The sequence below is a fragment of the Mustelus asterias genome, chromosome 9 (assembly GCF_964213995.1).
Source record: "Mustelus asterias chromosome 9, sMusAst1.hap1.1, whole genome shotgun sequence".
Taxonomy (NCBI): domain Eukaryota; kingdom Metazoa; phylum Chordata; class Chondrichthyes; order Carcharhiniformes; family Triakidae; genus Mustelus; species Mustelus asterias.
The window spans coordinates 6,071,691-6,095,850 of NC_135809.1; the positions used below are offsets into that span (position 1 = coordinate 6,071,691).

At 46.2% G+C, this 24,160-nt stretch overlaps 2 protein-coding genes across 20 annotated transcripts in view; one reads left to right on the plus strand and one right to left on the minus strand.

Annotated features, from left to right (window-relative positions):
- Positions 1-8,811, plus strand: part of ppfibp1b (PPFIA binding protein 1b) — a 164,435-nt gene extending 155,624 nt beyond the window's left edge. For all 19 annotated transcript variants that reach the window (XM_078219586.1, XM_078219587.1, XM_078219583.1 and 16 more), the window contains 4 exons: positions 1,348-1,536; positions 4,700-4,879; positions 6,199-6,264; positions 6,401-8,811. In XM_078219586.1, the coding sequence (XP_078075712.1) occupies positions 1,348-1,536; positions 4,700-4,879; positions 6,199-6,264; positions 6,401-6,487 (522 nt within the window). In that variant the 3' untranslated portion in view covers positions 6,488-8,811. The remainder of the gene's footprint in view (positions 1-1,347; positions 1,537-4,699; positions 4,880-6,198; positions 6,265-6,400) is intronic.
- A 5,286-nt stretch (positions 8,812-14,097) lies between these two features.
- LOC144499018 (NADH-cytochrome b5 reductase 3-like) overlaps positions 14,098-24,160 on the minus strand; it is a 35,457-nt gene continuing 25,394 nt past the window's right edge. Inside the window, exons 6-10 of the mRNA XM_078221076.1 lie at positions 23,167-23,296; positions 20,695-20,778; positions 19,636-19,721; positions 18,142-18,241; positions 14,098-15,751 (exon numbers count right to left, since the gene is read on the minus strand). Coding sequence (XP_078077202.1) covers positions 15,579-15,751; positions 18,142-18,241; positions 19,636-19,721; positions 20,695-20,778; positions 23,167-23,296 — 573 coding nt within the window. The 3' untranslated portion in view covers positions 14,098-15,578. The remainder of the gene's footprint in view (positions 15,752-18,141; positions 18,242-19,635; positions 19,722-20,694; positions 20,779-23,166; positions 23,297-24,160) is intronic.

The following is a 24,160-nucleotide window of genomic DNA, read 5'->3' on the forward strand; positions in this document are numbered from 1 at the left end:
GAGCCGCCTTGTTCCTTCCAGCTCCCAACCTCAAATTTTTCCCTGGCTTGCACTTAAAACCCTGGTCTTTATTTATCTTATTTATTTTAAAACCTAGCATTACGATAGTTACTGAAGCTCTGGCGTTCGACATGTAGGTAACTGCTGATGCAGTAAAGCCTGTAAGAAGGTACAGTATGAAGTCTCACAACACCAGGTTAAAGTCCAACAGGTTTATTTGGTAGCACGAGCTTTTGGAGCGCAGCTCCTTCATCAGGTGACTTCTTACTGTGCCCACCCTAGTCCAACGCCAGCATCTCCACAACAAGTTTATTTGGTATCACGGGATACGAGATGGAGATATGAGACGACAAAGCAGAATCGCCGAGCAGAGACTGATAGCCAAGTTCCGCACACGTGAGGATGGCCTCAACCCGGGATCTTGGGTTCATGTCACATTATGTGTAACTCCCACCATTTGGCCTGGGCTTGCAAAATCCTACTAACTGAGACAATTGACACCTCTTTAACCTGTGATAGGGCGGCACGGTAGCACAGTGGTTAGCACTGCTGCTTCACAGCTCCAGGGTCCCGGGTTCGATTCCCGGCTCGGATCACTGTCTGTGTGGAGTTTGCACATTCTCCTCGTGTCTGCGTGGGTTTCCTCCGGGTGCTCCGGTTTCCTCCCACAGTCCAAAGATGTGCGGGTTAGGTTGATTGGCCAGGTTAAAAATTGCCCCTGAGATGCGTAGGTTAGTGGGATTAGCGGGTAAATATGTGGGGGTAGGGCCTGGGTGGGATTGTGGTTGGTGCAGACTCGATGGGCCGAATGGCCTCCTTCTGCACTGTAGGGTTTCTATGGGTTTCTATGATTATCCCTCTCTCCACTCGCACTGTCTGTACCTGTAAAGATTCGCATTCCAACCATTATCTTGCAATTGAGTCTGTGTCTATATATGCCATGTTTGTGAACCCAACTCTCCACTCACCTGATGAAGGAGCAGCGCTCTGAAAGCTCGTGATTCCAAATAAACTTGTTGGACTTTAACCTGGTGTTGTGAGGCTTCTTACTGTGCCCACCCCAGTCCCAATGCCCTGTAAGAAGGTTTGTTTCTTGGCATATCCATGTTAGTGGGAGTACTTGTTTGCTCCAGTAGAAACCAAACTCAACAGCAGGTGTTTCCAGCCTCGAGCTGTGTACCTGTCTCTCTGGAACGTGGCTGGGTTTCTCTACACAACATGTCGCAAGCCAAGGTGTACAATACCGGGAAATTGGAACTAAGCAATAAGGGACAGGTGGTAAACATGATTGTAGCTGATAATGGGTTGTGCGTTATAATCTAAAAAAGGCATGTTTTCCATTTCCAGGTACTAGAACCTCGTTTTAACGTGGAAACATTTGCAATGCTGCTGAATATCCCTCCTAACAAGACACTACTTCGACGCCATTTAGCTACTCACTTTAATTTGCTGGTTGGCCCTGATGCTCAACAGCAGAAGCGGGAGACCGTGGAATCCCCAGACTATTCTCTCCTAACAGCCACTGCCAAAGTAAAGGTGAGCAAGAGCAAATCCATGCAAAGCGGACCCCGGTGTTACTCCTTATTCTGTGTTACATTGATACGCTGATGTCCCTTTGCAAACTACACAAACCAACATTCCAAAGTGTCATCTGAGTACATTCAGCGTGTGGAAGCCTGCTCCTTCACATTGTAGACACAGAAACATTCTGAAACTACAAGATTATTAGAGCTTTCCTTTGCAATCTCTCATTCGTGTGGCATTCCAGTGAGTCTTTGTCGTGTCCTTTCCACTGCCATAATATTGTTAAATTGTCTAGCAGATTAGCCACCAGCTGCAGTAACTTTATAAAATTTATCCCTCAGTAACATCGTAGGGACAGTGCAGCACACCCTCAGTACTGACCCTTCGTCAGTGCGGCACTCCCTCAGTACTGACCCTCTGACAGTGCAGCACTCCCTCAGTACTGACCCTCTGACAGTGCAGCACACCCTCAGTACTGACCCTCTGACAGTGCAGCGCTCCCTCAGTACTGACCCTCTGACAGTGCAGCACTCCCTCAGCACTGACCCTTTGTCAGTGCGGCACTCCCTCAGTACTGACCCTCTGACAGTGCAGCACTCCCTCAGTACTGACCCTCTGACAGTGCAGCACTCCCTCAGTACTGACCCTCTGACAGTGCAGCACTCCCTCAGCACTGACCCTTTGTCAGTGCGGCACTCCCTCAGTACTGACCCTCTGACAGTGCAGCGCTCCCTCAGTACTGACCCTCTGACAGTGCAGCACTCCCTCAGCACTGACCCTCTGACAGTGCGGCGCTCCCTCAGCACTGACCCTCTGACAGTGCAGCGCTCTCTCAGCACTGTCCCTCTGACAGTGTGGCACTCCCTCAGTACTGACCCTCTGACAGTGCGGCACTCCCTCAGCACTGACCCTCTGACAGTGCAGCGCTCCCTCAGCACTGACCCTCTGACAGTGCGGCGCTCCCTCAGCACTGACCCTCTCACAGTGCGGCACTCCCTCAGCACTGACCCTCTGACAGTGCGGCACTCCCTCAGCACTGACCCTCTGACAGTGTAGCTAAATGTTCAGTGTGTCTCAATGATTTTGATTTGGGGACCAAATGTAATATTTCCAAGTTTGTGGGTGATGCAAAGCTAGGCGGGAATGTGTGTTGTGAGGAAGATGTAAAGCGGTAACGGGAAAATTTTGACAGACTTAGTGAGTGGGCAAAAACATGGCAGATGGGATATAATATGGAAAAATGTGAGGAATTCATTTTGTAGAAGGAACAGATGTGCAGAATACTTCCTAAATGTTAGCAAGTGTGGATGTACAGTGGCCTGGTCCATAGTCACTGAGGGCTAACATACAGGTGCTGCAAGCTATTCGAAAACCTAATGGAATATTAGTCTACATTGCAAGAGGATTTGAGTATAGGAGTAGTGAGGTCCTGCTTCAATTGTATAGGAGCTTGGTTAGACCACACCTGGAGCACTGTGTGCAGTTTTAGTCCCCTTACCTCAGAAAGGATGTTATTGCCATAGAGGGAGCACAACAAAGGTTCACCAGACTTGTTCCAGGGTTGGTGGGACTGTCTTATGAAGAGAGATTGGGCAAACTGGGCCTGTATTCTCTAGAGTTCCAAAGAATAAGAGGTGACCTCATTGAAATCTACAAAATACTTAAAGGGATAGACAGGGTCGATGTGGGGAAGGTGTTTCCCCTGGTTGGGGAGTCTAGAAGCAGGGGGCACAATTTCGGACTGAGATGAGGAGAAATTTCTTTACACAGAGGGTTGTGAATGTTTGTAATTCTCTGCCCCAGAGGCTGTGGAAGCTCCGTCAGTGAGTGTGTTTAAAGCAGAGACTGAGAGATTGCTGATTAACAATGAGGTAAAGGGTTATGGGGATAGTGGGGTACAAGACATTGAAGTATCCAATCAGCCATGATCGTATTGTATGGGGGAGTAGGCTTGATGGGCTGAATGGCCCCCACCTGTGCCAATATCTCAGATATAAGAATCAGACAGAAAAATGGAGTTCAGGTAGATGATCTCATTGAATGGCAAAGCTTGATTGGAAGAATTAATATTCAGCTAAATCTTCTAGTACACTTGCAGAAATGTTTTTGTGTCATTCAACTGTAACACTTTTAGAAAGAAACATAGAAACCCTACAGTACAGAAAGAGGCCATTCGGCCCATCGAGTCTGCACCGACCACAATCTCACCCAGGTCCTACCCCCATATCCCTACATATATACCCACTAATCCCTCTAACCTACACATCTCAGGACACCAAGGGCAATTTTTAGCATGACCAATCAACCTAACCCGCACATCTTTGGACTGTGGGAGGAAACCGGAGGAAACCCACGCAGACACGAGGAGAATGTGCAAACTCCACACAGACAGTGACCCAAGCCGGGAATCGAACTATGAAGCAGCAGTGCTAACCACTGTGCTACCGCGCCGCCCATCTTTTGATTCAATCTTTTGATTAAAGATTGCAATCTGTTTAGGACAACTCATTTCCATTTATTTTAATTTTCCCAGTCACACTAGCCCTGAACCATATGAACAGGAGGAGACCATCATTCAGTTAGACCATAGCTGACCTGTACCGTGGCTCCATTTACCCCACCTTGGTTCCATAATAACCAACAAAAACCTCAGCTTTCAAATTTGCCATTGCTCCCCAAACCTCAGACAAGAAGTGAATTACTTCTGGTCTGGCGGCACGGTGGTTAGCACTGCTGCCTCACAGCGCCAGGGACCCGGGTTCAATTCCTGGCTTGGGTCACTGTCTGTGTGATGTTTGCACGTTCTCCCCATGTCTGCGTGGGTTTCCTCCGGGTGCTCCGGTTTCCTCCCACAGTCCAAAAGACGTGCTGATGAGGTGCATTGGCCATGATAAATTCTCCCTCCGTGTACCCGAACAGGCGCCGGATTGTGGCAACTAGGGGATTTTCACAGTAACTTCGTTGCAGTGTTAATGTAAGCCTTACTTGTGACACTAATAAATAAACTTAAACTTAATTGTTGGTATAAGATGAGGACTTGTTATAAATATTGATTTATTTCTACTCTGCTTTGCCATTGTGAAACTCACTGATACAAATACAGGATATAAATTGGTCTGTAATGTTTCAATCACTCTGATTTGGACACCAGTATTTGTGCATTTCTCTCCGACAGCCAAGAAAGCTGGCGTTCAGTAACTTTGGAAGCTTGAGAAAGCGGAAACAGGATGAAGAAGAATACATTTGTCCAATGGAATTGGGGCTCCCGGCAGGAACTGGCTTCAGACAAGGAAATAAAATAAAAGGCATTGAACTGAGAGTATATAACGAAGAAGATCTGGACAGGATAGAACAGGTAAAGTGACCATATGAAGGATAATGGTTAATCATGTGGTTTATCTGGAAAACATTTTCCGATTTTGCCAGTCAGATCAGTTTCATTTACAAAGCAGAGAGACGGTGGGGTCGTGGTGATGTCACAGACCAGTAACCCAGAGGCCCAGGCTAATGCTCCGGGAATGAGTTCACATCCTGCCAGGGCAGCCTGTGGAATTTAAAATTTAATTAATAAATCTGCAATGTAGAATTATTTTCAATTATGGTCAATTGTAAAAACCCATCTCGTTGCTAATGCCCTTTACAGAAGGAAACCTGCTGCCCATACCTGGTCTGGTTTACACGTGACTCTCTCAGCAATGTGGCTGACACTTAACTGCCCTCTGAAATGGCCGAGCAAGCCACTCGGTTCAGGGGCAATTGGGGAATGGGCAACGAATGCTGGCCTTGCCAGCGACGCCCAAATGAGAGTAAAATGTGCACAACTGTCAGCAGGGAAGTTTCACAATGCTCTCCCGCCTACAGAGCAAGTCTCAGAGAATGTGGAATCTTGTCACTTTCTACACAAGTACGAATGAAATAAACACTCCTAGCTGAGTGGAGTGGTCGAAACCTTCATTAGGTTGTTAGGAGCTCTCTCACCAGCATCGTGGTATTTTTCCTGAATCTTTTGGCACTCCTGCCTTCTGATTGCAAAGCCGGGCTCCTGCTATAAGACATAGGAGTAGAATTAGGCCACTCGGCCCATCGAGTCTGCTCTGCCATCCAAACATGGCTGATATTTTTCTCATCCCCATTCTCCTGCCTTTTCCCCACAGATGTGCCCTCTGGTTCTAGTTTTTCCTACTCGTGGAAACACCCTCTCCACATCCACTCTATCCAGGCCTTGCAGTATCCTGTAAGTTTCAATAAGATCCCCCCCCCCCCCTCATCCTTCTAAACGAGTACAGACCCCAGAGTCCTCAACCGTTCCTCGTACGACAAGCTCTTCATTCCAGGGATCCTTCTTGTGAACCTGCTCTGGACCCTTTCCAAGGCCAGCACATCCGTCCTTAGATATGGGGCCCAAAACTGTTCACAATGTTCCAAATGGGGTCTGAGCAGACCCTGGTACAGCCTCAGCCTTATATTGCCAGTCTGTCTGCTTCAGGCAGGCTTTCGTGGTGTCCAGTATGGCTGACAAAAACGTGGAGAATGATTGGAGCTGCCAATCGCACTGGGCGGCGAATTGGATTGGATTATAATTGACCTTGTGGTGGTGGTGGTGTTTATTGGAGATGAGTATGAATTGGAGACTGTTCCGGGGAAAAAGGATAGTGATGCTTTCTTTTTGTTTAGATGGACGACTCTGAAGGAACAGTGAGGCAAATTGGAGCGTTCTCGGAGGGAATCAATAACCTGACCGTAAGTGGGGCATTGAATACATATCAAAAGCCAATAAACTTCCACATTAGAAATTAAGGCTGCAATGCGTGCTTTCTGTGGAGAGCTACTGTTTTCACTCTTGTGCCTCAGTGTTTCCTTTTCCCTTTCCTTGCAGCACATGTTGAAAGAGGATGAGCTGTTTAAAGATTTGAGTGCTGGCTCCCCTTGCACCAGCATGACTGATGAGGATTCCAATGTGTGATTGGGAAGGGAAACCTGACACCCTCAGTACGGAGATGGCTTTTTATTCTCAAAAACTCCTCAGACCAACAACACTACACACTGAACTTCCTGCACTAAATCCATTTGTAACATGTGGACAGAAGAGAGAAAGCAAATATGCAACACCAACACTCAAATATTTATTCTGTTTCGGAGAGAAATTGGATCTGTACCTTTTGGAGGCGGGGGGGGGGGGGGGAAATTCAGTCAACATTTGAGGAAAGTAGCTTTCTCACATTTCAAATTTAAAGTGAATTTTATTTCATCAGGCCAAGGTTGCCATCTTTTTGGTAGGTTCATTGTTCAACACAGTATTTTTTTTAAATGCTTTATTTTTTTCATCAAGACATTGGGAAACTTTTAGTAATGAAACACGTACAAAGAGATTAAAGTGCCAGCGTTCTCCAGTGCCCTGGTTACTGGGCTCACTCCTGCAGTCTGATCTGGCCTCCAAATCTAAAAGCCCAGTGTTCAGAAGCCAAAAAGAAAAGGTCTTTCATTAGTCGCAAGAATTAAGCAATATTTCCAGAATGCCTTAAATAACCAAAAAGCTGCCATTTTAATTAATGTCAGTTATTTTACACGGACTTTACCTTGTCCAGCCACAACGTGAATTTTGTACGTTTTTGTAATTTTTTCTAAAAGGCAGGTTAAAAGGGGGTATTTTGTAACGAGCAACTTTTAATGGAATTACGGACGCGTGCAATGATTTATATCTTTGTAGGGATTGCATACCAGCTGGTTACTGGCCTAGGATCCACATAGAATTTATCAAGCGTCTCTCAACATGGTGTGAGGTTTGATGTACTGTAATTCCTGTTTTGTAACCTGAACTGCAACTGTAACTTGCAAGTCTTAACAGAAGTTGTGACTGTTGGGATTGAACAATGTTCATTTTAAGTGTCGGGACATTTTAAATGGTCACATTGTAGGAACTATTTCCATTTCTTAACCAGCATGGTCATTGAAGAAGTCACATGACTGAGCAGCGCGGACACTGTTTAATCGGTTTATGCAAATTGATGATCCTCACTTCTGCCACGTAATGCGTGTACATCAATATCTCTCTTCGCTCAGAAGATTGCTGTGTGGAAATTACACGCTGGTGAGGTAACGTTGCACAATCAGGAATTGTTCCAGCACAGGAGGTCGCTCAGTAATGGTGTAAAATTTGAGTATCGGCACCAAGTGGACTGATAGCTATTTCTGTAAATCAGTGCTGCAGATCACTCGGTTCTGCATTCGGAAAGGTAACCAAGGAAAACATGAAATCCTCAGCAGAGACTGTCACAGTATCGTGGAGATTGAAAGTGAACATTTTCTACCCAGCAATTAATAATTGTTCTGTATTGCATAATGCATTAATTGTAATACACTTAATTCATATTTTGCAAATATCTATTTTAGCCAAAAACTATTGATATGATTTTAAAAATTAACTATGCTCCTTATTTAAACACTAGTCGGGGCTGTGGGGGGGAGGGAAGGGGGGAGAATCGTAATCTTTTAAAAACTACATGCAGCTTCCTGAAAGCTCAAATATCCAGACACTATAAATGTATTTTTTTACTTCGTTTTTGATTTTTAAAAAACGAACCGTGTTGGTGTCATCGGGAAGAAAACTCTAATTTTGAGGGCAATATACTGGCAGTCAGGGAGTCGTGTGAGCCAGGGTGTCTTTAACACATCGTCAGAGCACCGGTAACTAACCTGTGTGTATCTGATTCCAGAAACTGTCCACCCACATACAACCTGACGTTCCATGTGCTTTATATTAGTTTATTTATTTCACATTGTTAATGCCATTATTCTGCCATATATTTTAATGTTGAGGGGGGGTTTTTTTTGTGCAATGTTTCCGTGGCATATTTGTCTGTTTGTAGTGTCTTGATTTCCCTCGATGCTGACATTTATTTCGGGGCAATAGCATTTTCACGAGAAATTGTGGGCTTCTGAAAGTGTGAACGGTTGAGAATCTTGTGCCAGCCTCCAAGAACACGGCTTTGCGAAATGCTTCTCCACTCCTGCCTTCAGATAGATCTCTGACCTGTTTGCTCACTACACCCAATGGAGTTGTTGCAAAAATAAGCGCAGAACAGGTAGTGTGCATGCCACGCATATCTGCTGCCCCTAGTATCCTTTGGAAGCAAATTTTCTCTTTGGAAGTTTAGGAAGTTAGTGGCCAAACCCCTCTGAAAGCAATATATCATGTAGCAATCATTACACTGATTTACAGAATTGTGTTTGTATATCCATTGCCCTCAACTGTGCGTTTGTTTCAATGTAAAAATAAAATATTGCTTAATGTATGCAGTGTGCGTTTGAATTGGAAGTAAATCTCTAGAAGATCCTTAATCACGGGGAGGGGACAAATCTCTTTGTGATAAGATTCCAAAATCCCTCCTGTCGGAGCTGCAGGAATGTTTCAGGACAAGAAATCCAAGATATTATTTGCACTGCAGTGACCAGATCTTTGGTCTGTCCTGGACGGCGTGGGGTGGTGCTGTGGCACAGTGGTTAGCATTGCTGCCTCAAAGCACCAGGGACCCGAGTTTGATTCCCGACTTGGGTCACTGTCTGTGCAGAATCTGCATGTTCTCCCCGTGCCTGCATGGGTTTCCTTCGGGTGCTCCAGTTTCCCCCCCACAGTCCGAAAGACGTGCTGGTTAGGGTGCATTGGCCATGATAAATTCTCCCTCGGTGTAACCGAACAGGCGGCAGAGTGCGATGACTGGGGGATTTTCACAGTAACTTCATTGCCGTGTTAATGTAAGCCTGCCTATGACACTAATAAATAAATAAACCTTGCGTGATGAACATCCTCAGCTCAACTTTGAAAATCATCACCAACCCACGGATGATGCAGGTCGAACTACAGAGAAACTGGTGGCTGCTATTGGGCTGATGTTTATTTGTACCAGGAGATTCTGGAAATGGATTAGAGTGGGATGGTTTCCTACCAGTTCAGACTGCTGCCATTTAACCTGATGACACCATTTGCTGAGTCAGGGACCATCCTGAATGCTACATGTCTACATCAAGGACAGTATCCTCTAGTTACCCATTTTCCTCATTTGGAAACCTGAAGTCAAGAGTTTGACACTCATTGTACAATCACCTTTCAGCGGCTGACAGCTGTGGTACTGTGAAAAGTATGGACCAGCATCCTGTCTGGCCATCGATTATGGAGTTAGTTGATTTTAAAACATAAATTTATATTCCATTAGGAGCAGGCGTTTTCAGCCCCTTGAGCCCGCTCTGCCATTTAATCCAATCATGGCTGATCTCACCTCAACTCGACTTTCCATTCACCACAGCCCTTCAAACCCTTACTAATTAAAATTCTGCACCTTCCTTAAATGTACTCAATGTCCCAGCATCCACCACTCTGGGGTAGTGCATTCCACAGACTCAATCCTTTTGAGAGAAGTAGTTTCTCCTCATCTGTTTTAAATCAGCCGCCCCTTATCCAAAAACTGTGACCTCTCATTCTAGATTGCCCTGCAAGAGGGAACAGCCCCTCCACGTCTACTTTGTCAATCCCCCTTATCTTATATTCCTCAATTAGATCTATTCTCGTTCTTCTAAACTCCAGGGAGTATAATGGGCCTAAAGCTGTGCAATCTCTCTGACAAACCCCCTCGTTTAGAACAAAGAAAATTACAGCATAGGAACAGGCCCTTCAGCCCTCCAAGCCTGCACCGACCATGCTGCCCGACTGAACTAAAGTCAGGAGACCATATCCCTCTATCCCTTCCGGGGACCATATCCCTCTATTCCCATCCTATTCATGTATTTGTCCAGACGCCCCTTAAAACTCACTATCGTATCTGCTTCCACTACCTCCCCTGGCAGTGTGTTCCAGACACCCACCACCCTCAAAATAAAACTTGCCTCGTACATCTCCTTTAAACCTTGCCCCTTGCACCTTAAACCTGTGCCCCCTAGTAATTGACTCTTTCACCCTGGGGAAAAAGCTTCTGACTATCCACGGGGAGACCACTGTCTCTGGCATTGGTCTCCCTAATTCTTCTGGGACAGATATGATAACTGACTGGTACTTGTATATAGTCTGAAATTTGTGAAAATCTAAGCTTTTAAAATAGTTAAAGGATCTTATCACTGAGGGACACACACACACTTGCTGCGTTAGTGAACGCAATACAATTCTTTAAAGATTGGGTCATCATAAAGATGTTTGAGAGCATGTTTTTCCACTCTTGCCTTGAAGGCACCGAGCATCTTTTCTGCTGAATATTGAACACTTATTTGAAAGAAAAATCTGACCAAATCACTTCATGAAACTACAGATAGTGTGAAACAGGTTTGCATTTTCGTGACATCGGTTACCTAGTCAGGATTTCAACAAGTCGTGAGTTACTTGGTGATGCAAATTAATCTTTTTCTTTAATTCTCAGGATTCAGTAACACAGCAGGCATTTAATTGGTCATCTCTAGTTGACCCCCGCCCCCTGGGCTGATGCTGGTGGGCTGCCTTCTTGGACTGTACCAGTTTGTTTTGCAGGTGGTAACCATAGAACCCCGACAGTGCAGGAGGAGGCCATTCAGTCCATCAAAAGTCTGCACCGACCACAATCCCACCCGGGCCCCATTCTCGCAACCCCACATATTAACGTTGCTAATCCCCTGACATTTGGGTCAATTTAGCATAGCCAATCAACCTAACCCACACATTTTTGGACTGTGGGAGGAAACCCACGCAGACACAGTTAAAATGTGCAAACTCCACATAGAAAGTGACCTGAGGCAGAATTGAACCCAGGTCCCTGGTGCTGAGAGGCAGCAGTGCTAACCACTGTGCCACCTTGCTGCCCATTTTGATGCAACTATGCAAACTGAGTAGACAAATTGGGGGAGAGAGAACTGTCACAACTTCACTGTCAGAAATGCTTTGATATTATCTGTAGTCAGACTTCTGGGAGAGCAATTGTTGTACTGGGAGTTACTGAACATGCAATCAGACCATGAACCACTGAAAGACTGTTTAAAGTTTATTTATTAGTCACAAGTAAGGCTTACACTAACACTGCAGTGAAGTTGCTGTGAAATTCCCCTGGTCACCACACTCCGGCGCCTGTTCAGGTACACTGAGGGAGAATTTAGCACGGTCAATGCACCCTAACCAGCACGTCTTTCAGACTGTGGGAGGAAACCGGAGCACCCGGAGGAAACCCACGCAGACACGGGGAGAACGTGCAGACTCCACGCAGACAGTGACCCGAGGCCGGGAATCGAACCCGGGTCCCTGGAGCTGTGAGGCAGCAGCGCTAACCACTGTGCCACCCGCACGTTAGTCACCCAGTGGCCCTTTCTCAGCTGGGAGGGGACAGATGGCAGGAAATAGCAGGCAGCATTAGGTACCAATTTTAGATTTAGAATGTGAATCTTGCTGGTCAACTGGCCTTGAGTGTTCCACTCGATTAACCAGGTTGGGCATCCTTTACACCGCTAATTTACACCATCAGCCCGAGACACACTGGAACATTGGGTATGAAAGTCTGAACAACAAATGGCAGGTAAATAGGTTCCTGGGCATTGCTCCTTTTATTCCTCAGGAAAGAATCATCACCGCTACCCTGTACTTAAAAAGCAGAAAGAACAAAATTGTAATTTAATAACTTTATTGTGCTAATTAGCATATATACAATTTGCCACATTTCAGGTAAACTTTAAGGTATATTATAAAATGCAATGCACAATGCATCGTTTTGAGGCTAATTAGACACTAAGGCAACAAAGTCTAGATTAATAGAAAACAAACTTGCATTTAGATAGTGCCTTTGAGAACGTCCCCAAGAGCCAGACGACCAATGAAATATCGTGTTGCCACTGTCGTAATATGAGGAAAAATGGAACCAATGTGCTCAGCAAGTTACCCCTCCCCCCCACCCCACCCCCCACACACACACACACACACAGATAAATGATCAGATAACTTGGGTTGGGTGAGGAGAGGTTATATGACCAGAACAAAAGGGGGAGAACACCACTACTCCTCAGCAGTGCTGTGGGATCATTCACACCCATCTGAGGGTTTGGCAGGGACAATGGTTTAACGTCCCATCTGAAGGATAGCGCCTATGACAGCGATTCCCTCAGTACTGCACTGCAAACATCGGACTGCATTAGTTAAAAGTCTCTGATGGTCACAATGTGTTCAGACCCTCGAGTTTGCAGGAAAGGGTCAATTAAGAGCCAGCAGGTAGTTGTAACACTTTTCTCAGAGCATGCACTTTCCAACAACTGGCAAGAGAATTTTCCTAAATAAATTAACTAGTATATTTGGATGTGCGAATAAATATCAGCCGACGTGCTATTTTTATTCAAGTTATAAAGCAAAAATATTTTTTAAAAATACTAGAACTGGAACAAAACACTTTTAACATTTGCTCGGCAGTATAGAACTTGAATCTTGCTGAAAAGAGACAGGTGGCAGAGGTTTTTCATCTTGCATTCATCAGGACAAACACAAGAATACCAAGTTTCAAATGATCACGACAATTTATATTGTTGATGAAAAGTGTGCTGATTGGCTGAGGCAGTGTTATGGAGAGAGAAAGAAATGGGGAAGGAAAGTCAATCCAAGCTTCTGAGTAATTCAAAGGTGCAAGACTTGAATATGTCCCTTTTGTTTGCAGGGAATGGATCCCTGCGTACAAGTGTATCTCACTTCTAGTGAGTGTGAATGAGTCACATTACAAACTCGTTGAAATGCTTTTCAGAAACAAAATGTTTTAAAAATCAACTAACTTCAAGAACAGGAAGTCCAAATTCTGCACAGCCTGTGAAAGTGACTTAGCTGCCTGAGATAACGTGGCTACGCTGAACATTTATCCAATGAAACTAGTTTAAAATACATCACAATGGGTAACACCATCCATTGACTCTGTCTACACTTCCCGTTGCCTCGGCAAAGCAGCCAGCATAATTAAGGACGCCACGCACCCCGGACATTCTCTCTTCCACCTTCTTCCGTTGGGAAAAAGGTACAAAAGTCTGAGGACACATACCAAGCGACTCAAGAACAGTTTCTTCCCTGCTGCCACCAGACTTTTGAATGGACCTACCTCGCATCAAGTCGAAACCAAAAGCCAAAAACGCTGGAAAATCTCAGCAGGTCTGGCGGCATCTGTAAGGAGAGAAAAGAGCTGACGTTTCGAGTCCAGATGACCCTTTGTCAAAGCTCTTATTCTCTCCTTACAGATGCTGCCAGACCTGCTGAGATTTTCCAGTGTTTTCTCTTTTGGTTTCAGATTCCAGCATCCACAGTAATTTGCTTTTATCGCATTAAGTTGATCTTTCTCTACACCCTAGCTACGACTGCAACACTATATTCTGCACCCTCTCCTTTCCTTCCCTATGTACGGTATGCTTTCTCTGTATAGCGCGCAAGGAAACAATACTTTTCACTTTATATGACAATAAATCAAAACCCATTTCCCAATCATTCAAACAGGAAATTCCAAATAATTAACAGGACTGATCCAATATAAAATTCTCAGCTCAGCTGGCCTTGAATAGGGTGCATGTTCCCTGTCCTCTCAATCTCATGATTTTATTTGCTTTGTCTTTCTACCAAACCTTCTTCCCCATGGGACACTGCTATGTCCACATTCCCCATTCAATTTTCACAACCATTACAGTGCAGTTGCAACCTCTGAACCCAAGGTGGCTCCCTAGAGCCACCTGTACCCATAAAAATACTCAACTACCTAAAATAACACCATACAAAGTGTATTATTTCCCTCATGAACCCATGACCACCTTGAATGATTACTAAAAGTTAAGTGACCAATTTGAGCCACAGTACAGGCAGACAAAGTTCTGAGCAAAGTTAATCTGACTCACTCGAAAGCAAAATACTGCAGTTGCTGGAAATCTGAAACAAAAACCGAAAATGCTGGATAAATTCCGCAAGTCAGGCAGCGTCTGCGGAGAGGGAAACAAGAGTGAACGTTTCCTCGAAGGGTCATTCAGGCCTGAAATGTTAATCCTGTTTCTCTCCACAGATGCTGCCAGACCCGCTGAGTTTATCCAGCATTTTCTGCTCTCGTTTCTGAATCATTGGATGTGGCTGTAACTTGTAACAAAAACAAAACTCGCACTTTGCTGCCACTCACTTGAGGTTCTCCAAGTCCCAGGGGTTGGGGCAGACCAGGTTTGGAATTGCTCCCTGTGGTTCACACACTGCCACTCTTAATCTCGTGACAGAAGTCGCTGGCCCAAAAAGAAAATGTAACAGGCAGTGACAAACCCTTTCTAGAAGATCTCACTTCCTAACAGGATGTTGTAATTCTGTGCTGCACCGATCCAGGAACAAACCCACCTTCACCCTTAAACTTCTATGTTTGGTTTGTCTCAAAAATAAACCATAGCAAAAACTCTACACTGCCAAATAGCTGAAGGTTATGTTGGGGGTTTATTTCACGAACGTATTTTATACAGTACAGAAATAACTTAATGACTGACAGAGATTGAAAAACTATCCACAGTAACCCTTCCCCCTCCAGACACACACTATTTATCTGACATTACCATCACTTTTTTTAGAATTCAAAGCGTTGTGGCTTACTGCGCCACGTGCTAACTGGTTTCAGTCTCTTTATGATACACATCGCCCATTGGATTTAGGAACCCCCACCAGGAAAAAGCCCACGTACAATCTCAAATCATCACCACCAGTCCCTGCTTCGTCACTGTAAATATTTACGATAGGCAAATGTCAAACACTGCAAGCACAGAGCAAAAGAAAAAGGCACTTCAATTTGCTTAGGGATGCCCTGCCAGCCAGCCTTTGCATCCAAAACTTTCACACGAGCAACAGTGGAGGAGGAGGAGGAGCAGTGGACGTTTTACCCCATGCGACTGCCTCAATTCAAAAGCATACACTGCAGCCATAAAACCGAAATATAAGAGCATCATGTGTGGGCAGGACGGAACTCCATTCAATTGGATAGCTTGTGTAAAGTGGAACCCTGTTTGGACAGGAATCCTGGTCGTCAATCTTGGTTCACAATCCCCTGCCTTCGTGCTGGACAAGCCAGGCTCTCTCAGTACGCAAACCGAATGCTCGGACTGTATCCCAGACTGTCAAGGTTTGGGTTGCATGCAAACTGTATCATGGGTGGAGGACCACACAGCAGGATATGCACGTCATCGGCAGGTGCTGGGAGGTGTTCCCGAATCATCTGTTCATTCACAAATCCCTCGCTGTATTTCCAGCCTAAAAAAACCAGAACAAAATGGGTAGAGTGAGAAACAGCGAGAGAGGACTTTCTCACCCAGACCCGCACAAACAGGCTGTATTATTGTTTATAATGTCATTTCCTCTCATCACCTGTACACAGTTGAATATTTATCTTAAGTTTAAAGTTTATTTATTCGTGTCACAGGTAGCCTTACATTAGCACTGCAATGAAGTTACTGTGAAAATCCCCGAGTCGCCACACTCCGGCGCCTGTTCGGGTACACTGAGGGAGAATTTAGCATGGCTAATGCACCTAACCAGCACATCTTTTGGACTGTGGGAGGAAACCAGAGCACCCGGAGGAAACCCACGCAGACACGGGGAGAATGTGGAAACTCCACACAGACAGTGACCCAAGCCGGGAATCGAACCCGGGTCCCTGGTGCTGTGAGGCAGCAGTGCTGACCACTGTGCCACCGTGCTGCCCCATGAATAAATAACCCCACAGAAAATTTACTATTTCCCATCTCACCTCGCCTCTCAATTCATTGCTAAAAGTTAAATGACAGCGAGGAGCCACAGAGCAAGCAGTTCTTTAAGGTATGAAGTGTTGAGCAAACCTCAATTTATTGATCAATAATGCAACAAAAACTCCTCCCACTTTCCTGTCACACAGCAGAGAGGAAATCTGTACAAACAAGCCCCATTCTCCATCTGGTGGGTTTGACGTGATGCATTGGAGGGCCGAAGGGCCTGTTTCCTGTGCATCTTGTCTGCACTGGAGTGCTGCTTTGGGCTGGAGTTTGGTGACTGAGGGACTTTACGGGTTAATTTCTATCTAAAGTCTACTGTTTCTTTAATTTAGCAATCGACTAAAATTGCGGTTTGGGTCGGAAGAGGGGGAGTTTTAGTCCAGCTTTAAAAAGGACTTATTCAAGTTCTGCTTGCAGCTACAACTAGTCAGATAGTTGGCTTAAACAGGATTTCAAAGGCTAGATCAGAGTGTATTAAAGCAGGCGATCTGGAAGTGGATGATTTGGATGAAGGGATCTCATTGAAACTTATGATACTCTGACAGGGCTGGACAGACTGGATGCAGGGATGTGCTTTCCTCTGGCTTTGGTCGGGGTGGGCGGTCTAGAACAAGGGGTCACAGCCTCAGGACACAGGGTGGACCATTTAAGACTGAGATGAGGTGACGCAGTGGGTTAACATTGCTGCCTCACAGCACCAGGGACCCAGGTTCGATTCTGGCTTGGGTCAATGTCTGTGTGGAGTTTGCACATTCTCCCCGTGTCTGCGTGGGTTTCCTCCGGGTGCTCCGGTTTCCTCCCACAGTCCGAAAGACGTGGTTAGGGCGCATTGGTCATGCTAAATCCTCCCTCAGTGTACCCGAACAGGTGCCAGAGTGTGGCGACTAGGTGATTTTCACAGTAACTTCATTGCAGTGTTAATGTAAGCCTACCCGTGACACTAATACATAAACTTTAAGCTTCAACTTTAAACTTCTTCACTCGGAGGGTGGCGAATCTGTGGAATTCTCTACCACAGAAGATTCTAGAGGCTTAGTCACTGAATATATTGAAAAAGGAAGTAGATTTCTAGACTCTAAGAGATATCTCTTGACACAAGAGATATGGGGAGAGCACAGAAATCTGGCATCATGATCGAGGATCAGCCATGATCGAGGATCAGCCATGATCATACTGAATGGCGGAGTCTTGAGGGACTTGAGAGTGATCCCGGGAATGAAGAGCTTGTTGTATGAGCAGCGTTTGAGGACTTTGGGTCTGTACTCGATGGAGTTTAGAAGGATGAGGGGAGGATCTTACAGAATACTAAAAGGCCTGGGTAGAGTGGACGTGGGGAAAATGTTGCCATTAGTCGGAGAGACCAAGATCCGAGGGCCCGGCCTCAGAGTAAAGGGACGACCCTTTAGAACCGAGATGAGGAATTTCTTCAACCAGAGGATGGTGAATCTGTGGAACTCTTTGCCGCAGAAGGCTGTGGAGGCCGGGTCATTGAGTGTCTTTAAGACAGAGATAGATAGGTTCTTGATTGGAAAGCGGATCAAAGGTTACGGGGAAAAGGCGGAAAATGGGGTTGAGAAACTTATCCACCATGGTGGAGCAGACTCAATGGGCCGAATGGCCTAATTCTGCTCCTATATCTTATGGCCTTCTAACCAAATCCTGCTCCTGTTTTCAATGTTTCTATAATGCGTTTTGTTTAAATCTCCAATCTGCACAATGCTGAGACACAAAGAACAAACAACTTGTATTTACCCAATGGTGCTTTTCCCAATCAGAGTATTCCACAATGCTTTACAGCCAATGAACATTTTAAACTCAAGGTGCAGGTAGACTGGGGTCCCCTGGGGTCAGTGAGCACAGGGGAGGCTTGTCCTCTGTTCAGCTGCTTCGTACCTTCAGGTGCTCGGTCCAAGGTGTACCATATCAGGACACGGCGAGGGTGTTCAGCTTCTATTTCCTCCAACTCGGGTTGCAAAAGAATATCTTTCTCAGTCTGCAGAAACAAAAGGCCACTCGTCACAATCAACCCCCCCGACAGCAGCGACAGGGACAAGGAGGGGAAGGGGGTCAACGGAGTTTAATCACTTGGAAAGTCAGGATGAGGAGGAAGTTCCAACAAAGATATTTACATCATGGGGCGACACGGTAGCACAGTGGTTAGCACTGCTGCCTCACAGCTCCAGGGACCCGGGTTCGATTCCCGGCTCGGGTCACTGTCTGTGTGGAGTCTGCACATTCTCCCCGTGTCTGCGTGGGTTTCCTCCGGGTGATCCGGTTTCCTCCCACTGTCCAAGGATGTGCAGGTTAGGGTGCATTGGCCATGCTAAATTCTCCCTCAGTGTACCCGCCAGAGTGCGGCGACTAGGGGATTTTCACAGTAACCTCATTGCGGTGTTAATGTAAACCTACTTGTAATTAATAAATAAACTGTTTAAAAAATGATCAAATCTCGGAAAGGCTTCTCTCTTCTTATGAACTTTTAAGATGTGGAGATGCCAGCGTTGGACTGGGGTGAACACAGTAAGAAGTCTCACAACACCAGGTTAAAGTCCAACAGGTTTATTTGGAATCACGAGCTTTTGGAGTGCTGCTCCTTCATCAGGTGAGTGGAGAGCTGGGTTTCACAAACATGGCCTGTGTCTATATCTGCCGTGTTTGTGAACCTCTCTTTTCCCCCTTGGTTTTGCTTTCGGACAGCAGCTGTTCACCACCACTTGCCATTCACACCTCCTTTAGATGCATCTATTTTCCTTTTCTTGACTCATCACCACTCCTTTTGGCTCTGTTCCATCAACTCACTTAATATCTCCCATCTTACGCCCTCTCGCAGACCTTCCCTTCTGTTCTTTTTCCACCGAGCAGTGCTAAACATTCTCAACTGACTCTGAGAGAGTATCTTACCCAAGCCCTCTCCCCTGCCCTATTCCCATAACCCCACATTTTTACCATGGCTAATCCCCCCTAACCCGCACATCTTTGGACTGTGGGAGGAAACCCACGCAGACATGGGGAGAATGTGCAAACTCCACACAGACAGTGACCCAAGCCGGGGATTGAACCCGATCCCTGGCGCTGTGAGGCAGCAGTGCTAACCACTGTGCCACCCATTTTAATTGGACCTATCAGCAGTATGAGCAACCAGAAATATCCTTGCCCATGGAAACTGGCAATAGCATCAGTAAGATGTCAGGAAATGTAATCACAAGCTTATCGAAATAGTTCCTAAAAATAAATATTGATCGACTCCTAACATCCGCATTCATTCCTGCGGTTTTCAATAATCTCCTGCAAGTTAATACTGTTGACTGAGTTTGTGTAACACGGGGAGAGACCCCTCGCAATCCAACCGAGAAACAGACACTGAATAGTGAAGGAAAGTGAACTAACCTGGTTGGCAAACAGCAAGTGGCAGATCGTGTGATCATCCGGATCCTTCACGATTGCTCTGATCAGCTGCAGCATGGGAGTTATACCTGAAAAGATTCAACGTCTCACACACGTCAGTCCCCAAAAACACACACACGTCAGCCGCCCCCCCAAAAAAAACACACGTCAGCTCCCCCCCAAAAAACACGCACACGTCAGCGCCCCCCCCCAAAAAAAACAAGTCAGCCCCCCCCAAAAAACACCCACACATCAGCCCCCCCAAAAAAACATCCACACGTCAGCTCCCCAAAAAACACACACGTCAGCCCCCCCAAAAAAACACCCACACATCGGCCCCCCCCCAAAAAAAACACGTCAGCGCCCCCCCAAAAAACACCCACACATCGGCCCCCCCAAAAAAACATCCACACGTCAGCTTCCCAAAAAACACACACGTCAGCCCCCCCCCAAAAAACACCCACACATCGGCCCCCCCCCCCAAAAAAAACACGTCAGCGCCCCCCCAAAAAACACCCACACATCGGCCCCCCCAAAAAAAAACACGTCAGCCCCCCCCAAAAACACGCACATCACCCCCCCAAATAAAACACACACATATCAGCCCCCCCCAAATAAAACGCATACATCAGCCCCCAAAAAAACACGCCAGCAAAAACAACAACGCCGATGTTTCTGTGCATCTTTCATTTCCTCAGCGCATCCCAAGATCCTTTGCTGTACCGTCAAGGTGTTGCCACCATTGGAACGCAAGGAAACGTGAACATCAACATAGACTCGGCAAAGACACTGTTCTTTTTGTGAGGTGTTGGTTGAGGAATGGAGCTCCCCCGCGCTGCTCTTCAAAATACAGCCGCAGGGATTTTTCACATCTTTTGAGGACAGGCAGGGTCTCGGGTTTGTCTCGGCCAGTGCAGCATTCCCTCAGTACCACACTGACCTGGATTCGGGGATCCAGTCTCAGGAGCAGTCTGCCTCCGAGAGAATAGCACTACACACAGACTTGTAAAATAAAGCCCATCGCACCACCAGAATACAATTAATATACTAGCAAAAACTCACCAGTTCCACCGGCAATCATTCCCACTTGTTTGACTGTTTTAACCTTGGCTTCAGATTTCTTATCAGGGCGAATAGCAAACTGTCCTTTAAACAAAAGATATCTGAGTGACTGAGAGCACATGAATAATATTGCAGCTTTATCACAAGTGCTTCTCTTGTTAGCCAAGCTACAAATGTATTTTCAATCTCAGATACAAGCATTGCTGCAGTATTTGCTGCCTCGGGTGGCACGGTGGTTAGCACTGCTGCCTCACAGTGCCAGGAACCCGGGTTCGATTCCCGGCTTGGGTCACTGTCTGTGTGGAGTTTGCACGTTCTCCCCATGTCTGCGTGGGTTTCCTCCGGGTCTTCTGGTTTCCTCCCACAGTCCAAAAGACGTGCTGGTTAGGGTGCATTGGCCGTGCTAAATTCTCCCTCAGTGTGACCCGAACAGGCGCCGGAGTATGGCGACTAGGGGATTTTCACAGTAACTTCATTGCAGTGTTAATGTAAGCCTACTTGTGACAATAATAAATAAACTATCCCCAAATTGCCCGCGAGAAGGCAATGTTGGGTATTCATTCCTTCTGAACTTCTGCAGTTTGTCAGAAACGAGCAGCTTGTGAGGCCACCTCAGTGGTCGTTCCGTCGCAATGGTGTGGGTTTGGAGTTACGAATGGGCCTCGGCGAGGTAAGGACAGCAATTTTACAAAAATCCAACAGCTTCACCGTCACTTATACTGATACCAAGTTCTCACTTGCTGATTTAGTTTTTTGAAACTCACTGAGCTGGGGGAGTGTGCCCAACCTCAGACACCAGGCTTAGAGAGGGGGTAAGAGGAGATTTACGAGAATTGATAGCCTGCCAGAGTTCTATGATGGAGCAGCAGAGCGAGTTTGCAAAGGCAACTCAATAACTCAATCACGCAAACCAGCCTCCCATCCATTGACTCTGTCTACATTTCCCGCTGCCTCGGCAAAGCAGCCAGCATAATTAAGGACCCCACGCACCCCGGACATTCTCTCTTCCACCGGGAAAAAGATACAAAAGTCTGATGTCACGTACCAACCGACTCAAGAACAGCTTCTTCCCTGCTGCTGTCAGACTTTTGAATGGACCTACCTCGCATTAAGTTGATCTTTCTCGACACCTAGCTATGACTGTAACACTACATTCTGCACTTCTCTATGAACGGTATGTTTTGTCTGTATAGCGCGCAAGAAACAATACTTTTCTCTGTATGCTAATACATGTGACAATAATAAATCAAATAGCAGAGTTATTTATGGCAGAGTTGCGGGTGGTGGTGAAGATTGTCAGAGAATACAGCAGGATAGATAGACTGGAAAATTGGGCGGAGAAATGGCAGATGGAATTTAATCCGGACAAATGTGAGGTGATGCATTTCGGTCGATCCAATTCAGGTGGGAGCTATAAAATAAATGGCAGAACCATCAGGAGCATCGACACACACAGAGAGATCTGGGAGTACAAGTCCAAGGAACCTTAAAAGTAGCAGCACAGGTGGAAAAGGTGATGAGGAAAGCATACGGCATGTTCACCTTCAACGGACGGGGCATCGAGTATAAAAGTTGGCAAATTATGTTACAGTTGAATAAAACGCTGTTTGGCCACATTTGGAATATTGTGTCCAATTCTGGTCGCCACACTACCAGAAGGATGTGGAGGCTTTGGAGAGAGTGTAGAAAAGTTTTACCAGGTATGGAGGGTATTAGCTATGAGGAGAGGTTGAATAAACTGGGATTGTTCTCCCTGGAAAGACAGAGGCTGAGGGGCGACCTGATAGAAGTTTATAAAATTATGAGGGGTGTGGATAGGGTGAACAGTTGGAAGCTTTTTCCCAGGGCAGAAATGACAATTACAAGAGGGCGCAAGTTCAAGATAAAGGGGGAACAGTTCAGTGGAGATGTGCGGGGGAAGGTTTTCTACACAGAGGGTGGTGGAGACTGGAATGTGCTGCCAAGTGAGGTGGTTGAGGCAGTTACGTTAGTGACATTTGGGACTCATCTTGATAGATAGATGAACAAACGGGGAATAGAGGGATACAAGCGGTTGGTCTAGATAGGTAAATGTGATTGGCGCAGGCTTGGAGGGCCAAAGGGCCTGTTCCTGTGCTGTCCTGTTCTCTGTTCAAACAGGTTATAAAACACAAGCTGGAGTTTCACATTCTGTTCAGACAATATTCCCCACATTATCGATTTACGAGAGATCAGTTCCACAGATCATTTTAAGAGCTGGCTGGCGTTTAAAATCCTTGGACTTTTTGATGAAATTATGTTACAAAGGTTATCACATCGCACCTGTAACAGACACTTTGATCCCAAGATCCCAGGATCCCTGTTCCATTGCTGGAAGAGCAAATGTGGCTCCTGACTTTTCCTGAAATCACTGGAACATTCCTATGGGAATAGGATTTATTTCACAACCAAAGTCCACAGTTGAACCGTCTCGCCCCCGAGCCTCTCACTGACCTTTCCCCTTGTAGACCAGCAAACCACTGGGTCCTCTGAAGTCAATCGTATCCTCCAGTCTCAGACTCTCCAGATACTGAGACATCTTACCCCCTTCAGGGAACTTGGGGTGAACTCCTTTAAAATAAATCTGAGACAGGGGAACAGGAGGGTTATCCAGAGCAGTACAGTCAAAATGCACATGTCCCACACATGTTTAAGGTCACACCGCACATTTCAATATGTTGAGGTTAGGACTGCTCATGGGGCTTGTGGTGGAACCAGTCCGATTCTGGTTAACTACACCACGATTCAGCCTCAGAACCGGCACGAGGTCTACCCGAGAACCAAAGAAGTCAAGGAACCGTTTGCAGGACCATGGGGGAGGGAGAGCGGGACCCATTGGACAGATGGGATAGCCTCAACGGCACAAATGGCCGCCTCCTGTGCTGAGTCAACCCGAATTTTGCCACTTTACTCACCCTGCCGTCCCTACTCACCCCCCCCCACTCCCACTCTCCCTCACTCCCCCCCCCCCCCGCCCACCCTCCCCCCTGGAAGGTGAAATCGCAGGAAGACAGGAACAGCATAAAAGGATATCAACCGGGGGTGGAAATATCAATGCAAATTCGAGTAAATATTAAAAGGGGAAAAAGTGGATTGAAGATTGCAGTTGAGAGTGAATGCTGAACCACTAATGGCATTTCCTGCCCTGAAACAGGCCATTCGGCCCAACTGCTGTATGGGCTAGTATTTAACTCTCCACACGAGCCTCCACCCACCCCTCTGGGATACATTTATTAGTTAATAAAATTCTCACAGTTTGCCACGGTGACATTTGAACCCGTGTCCCTCAGATTATTCAGCCCAGTGCGTATCCCTTGTTTAATGCATGCATTGTGTGCGCATGGTGCCAGTGTGTGCGCATGGTGCCAGTGTGTGCGCATGGTGCCAGTGTGTGCGCATGGTGCCAGTGTGTGCGCATGGTGCCAGTGTGTGCGCATGGTGCCAGTGT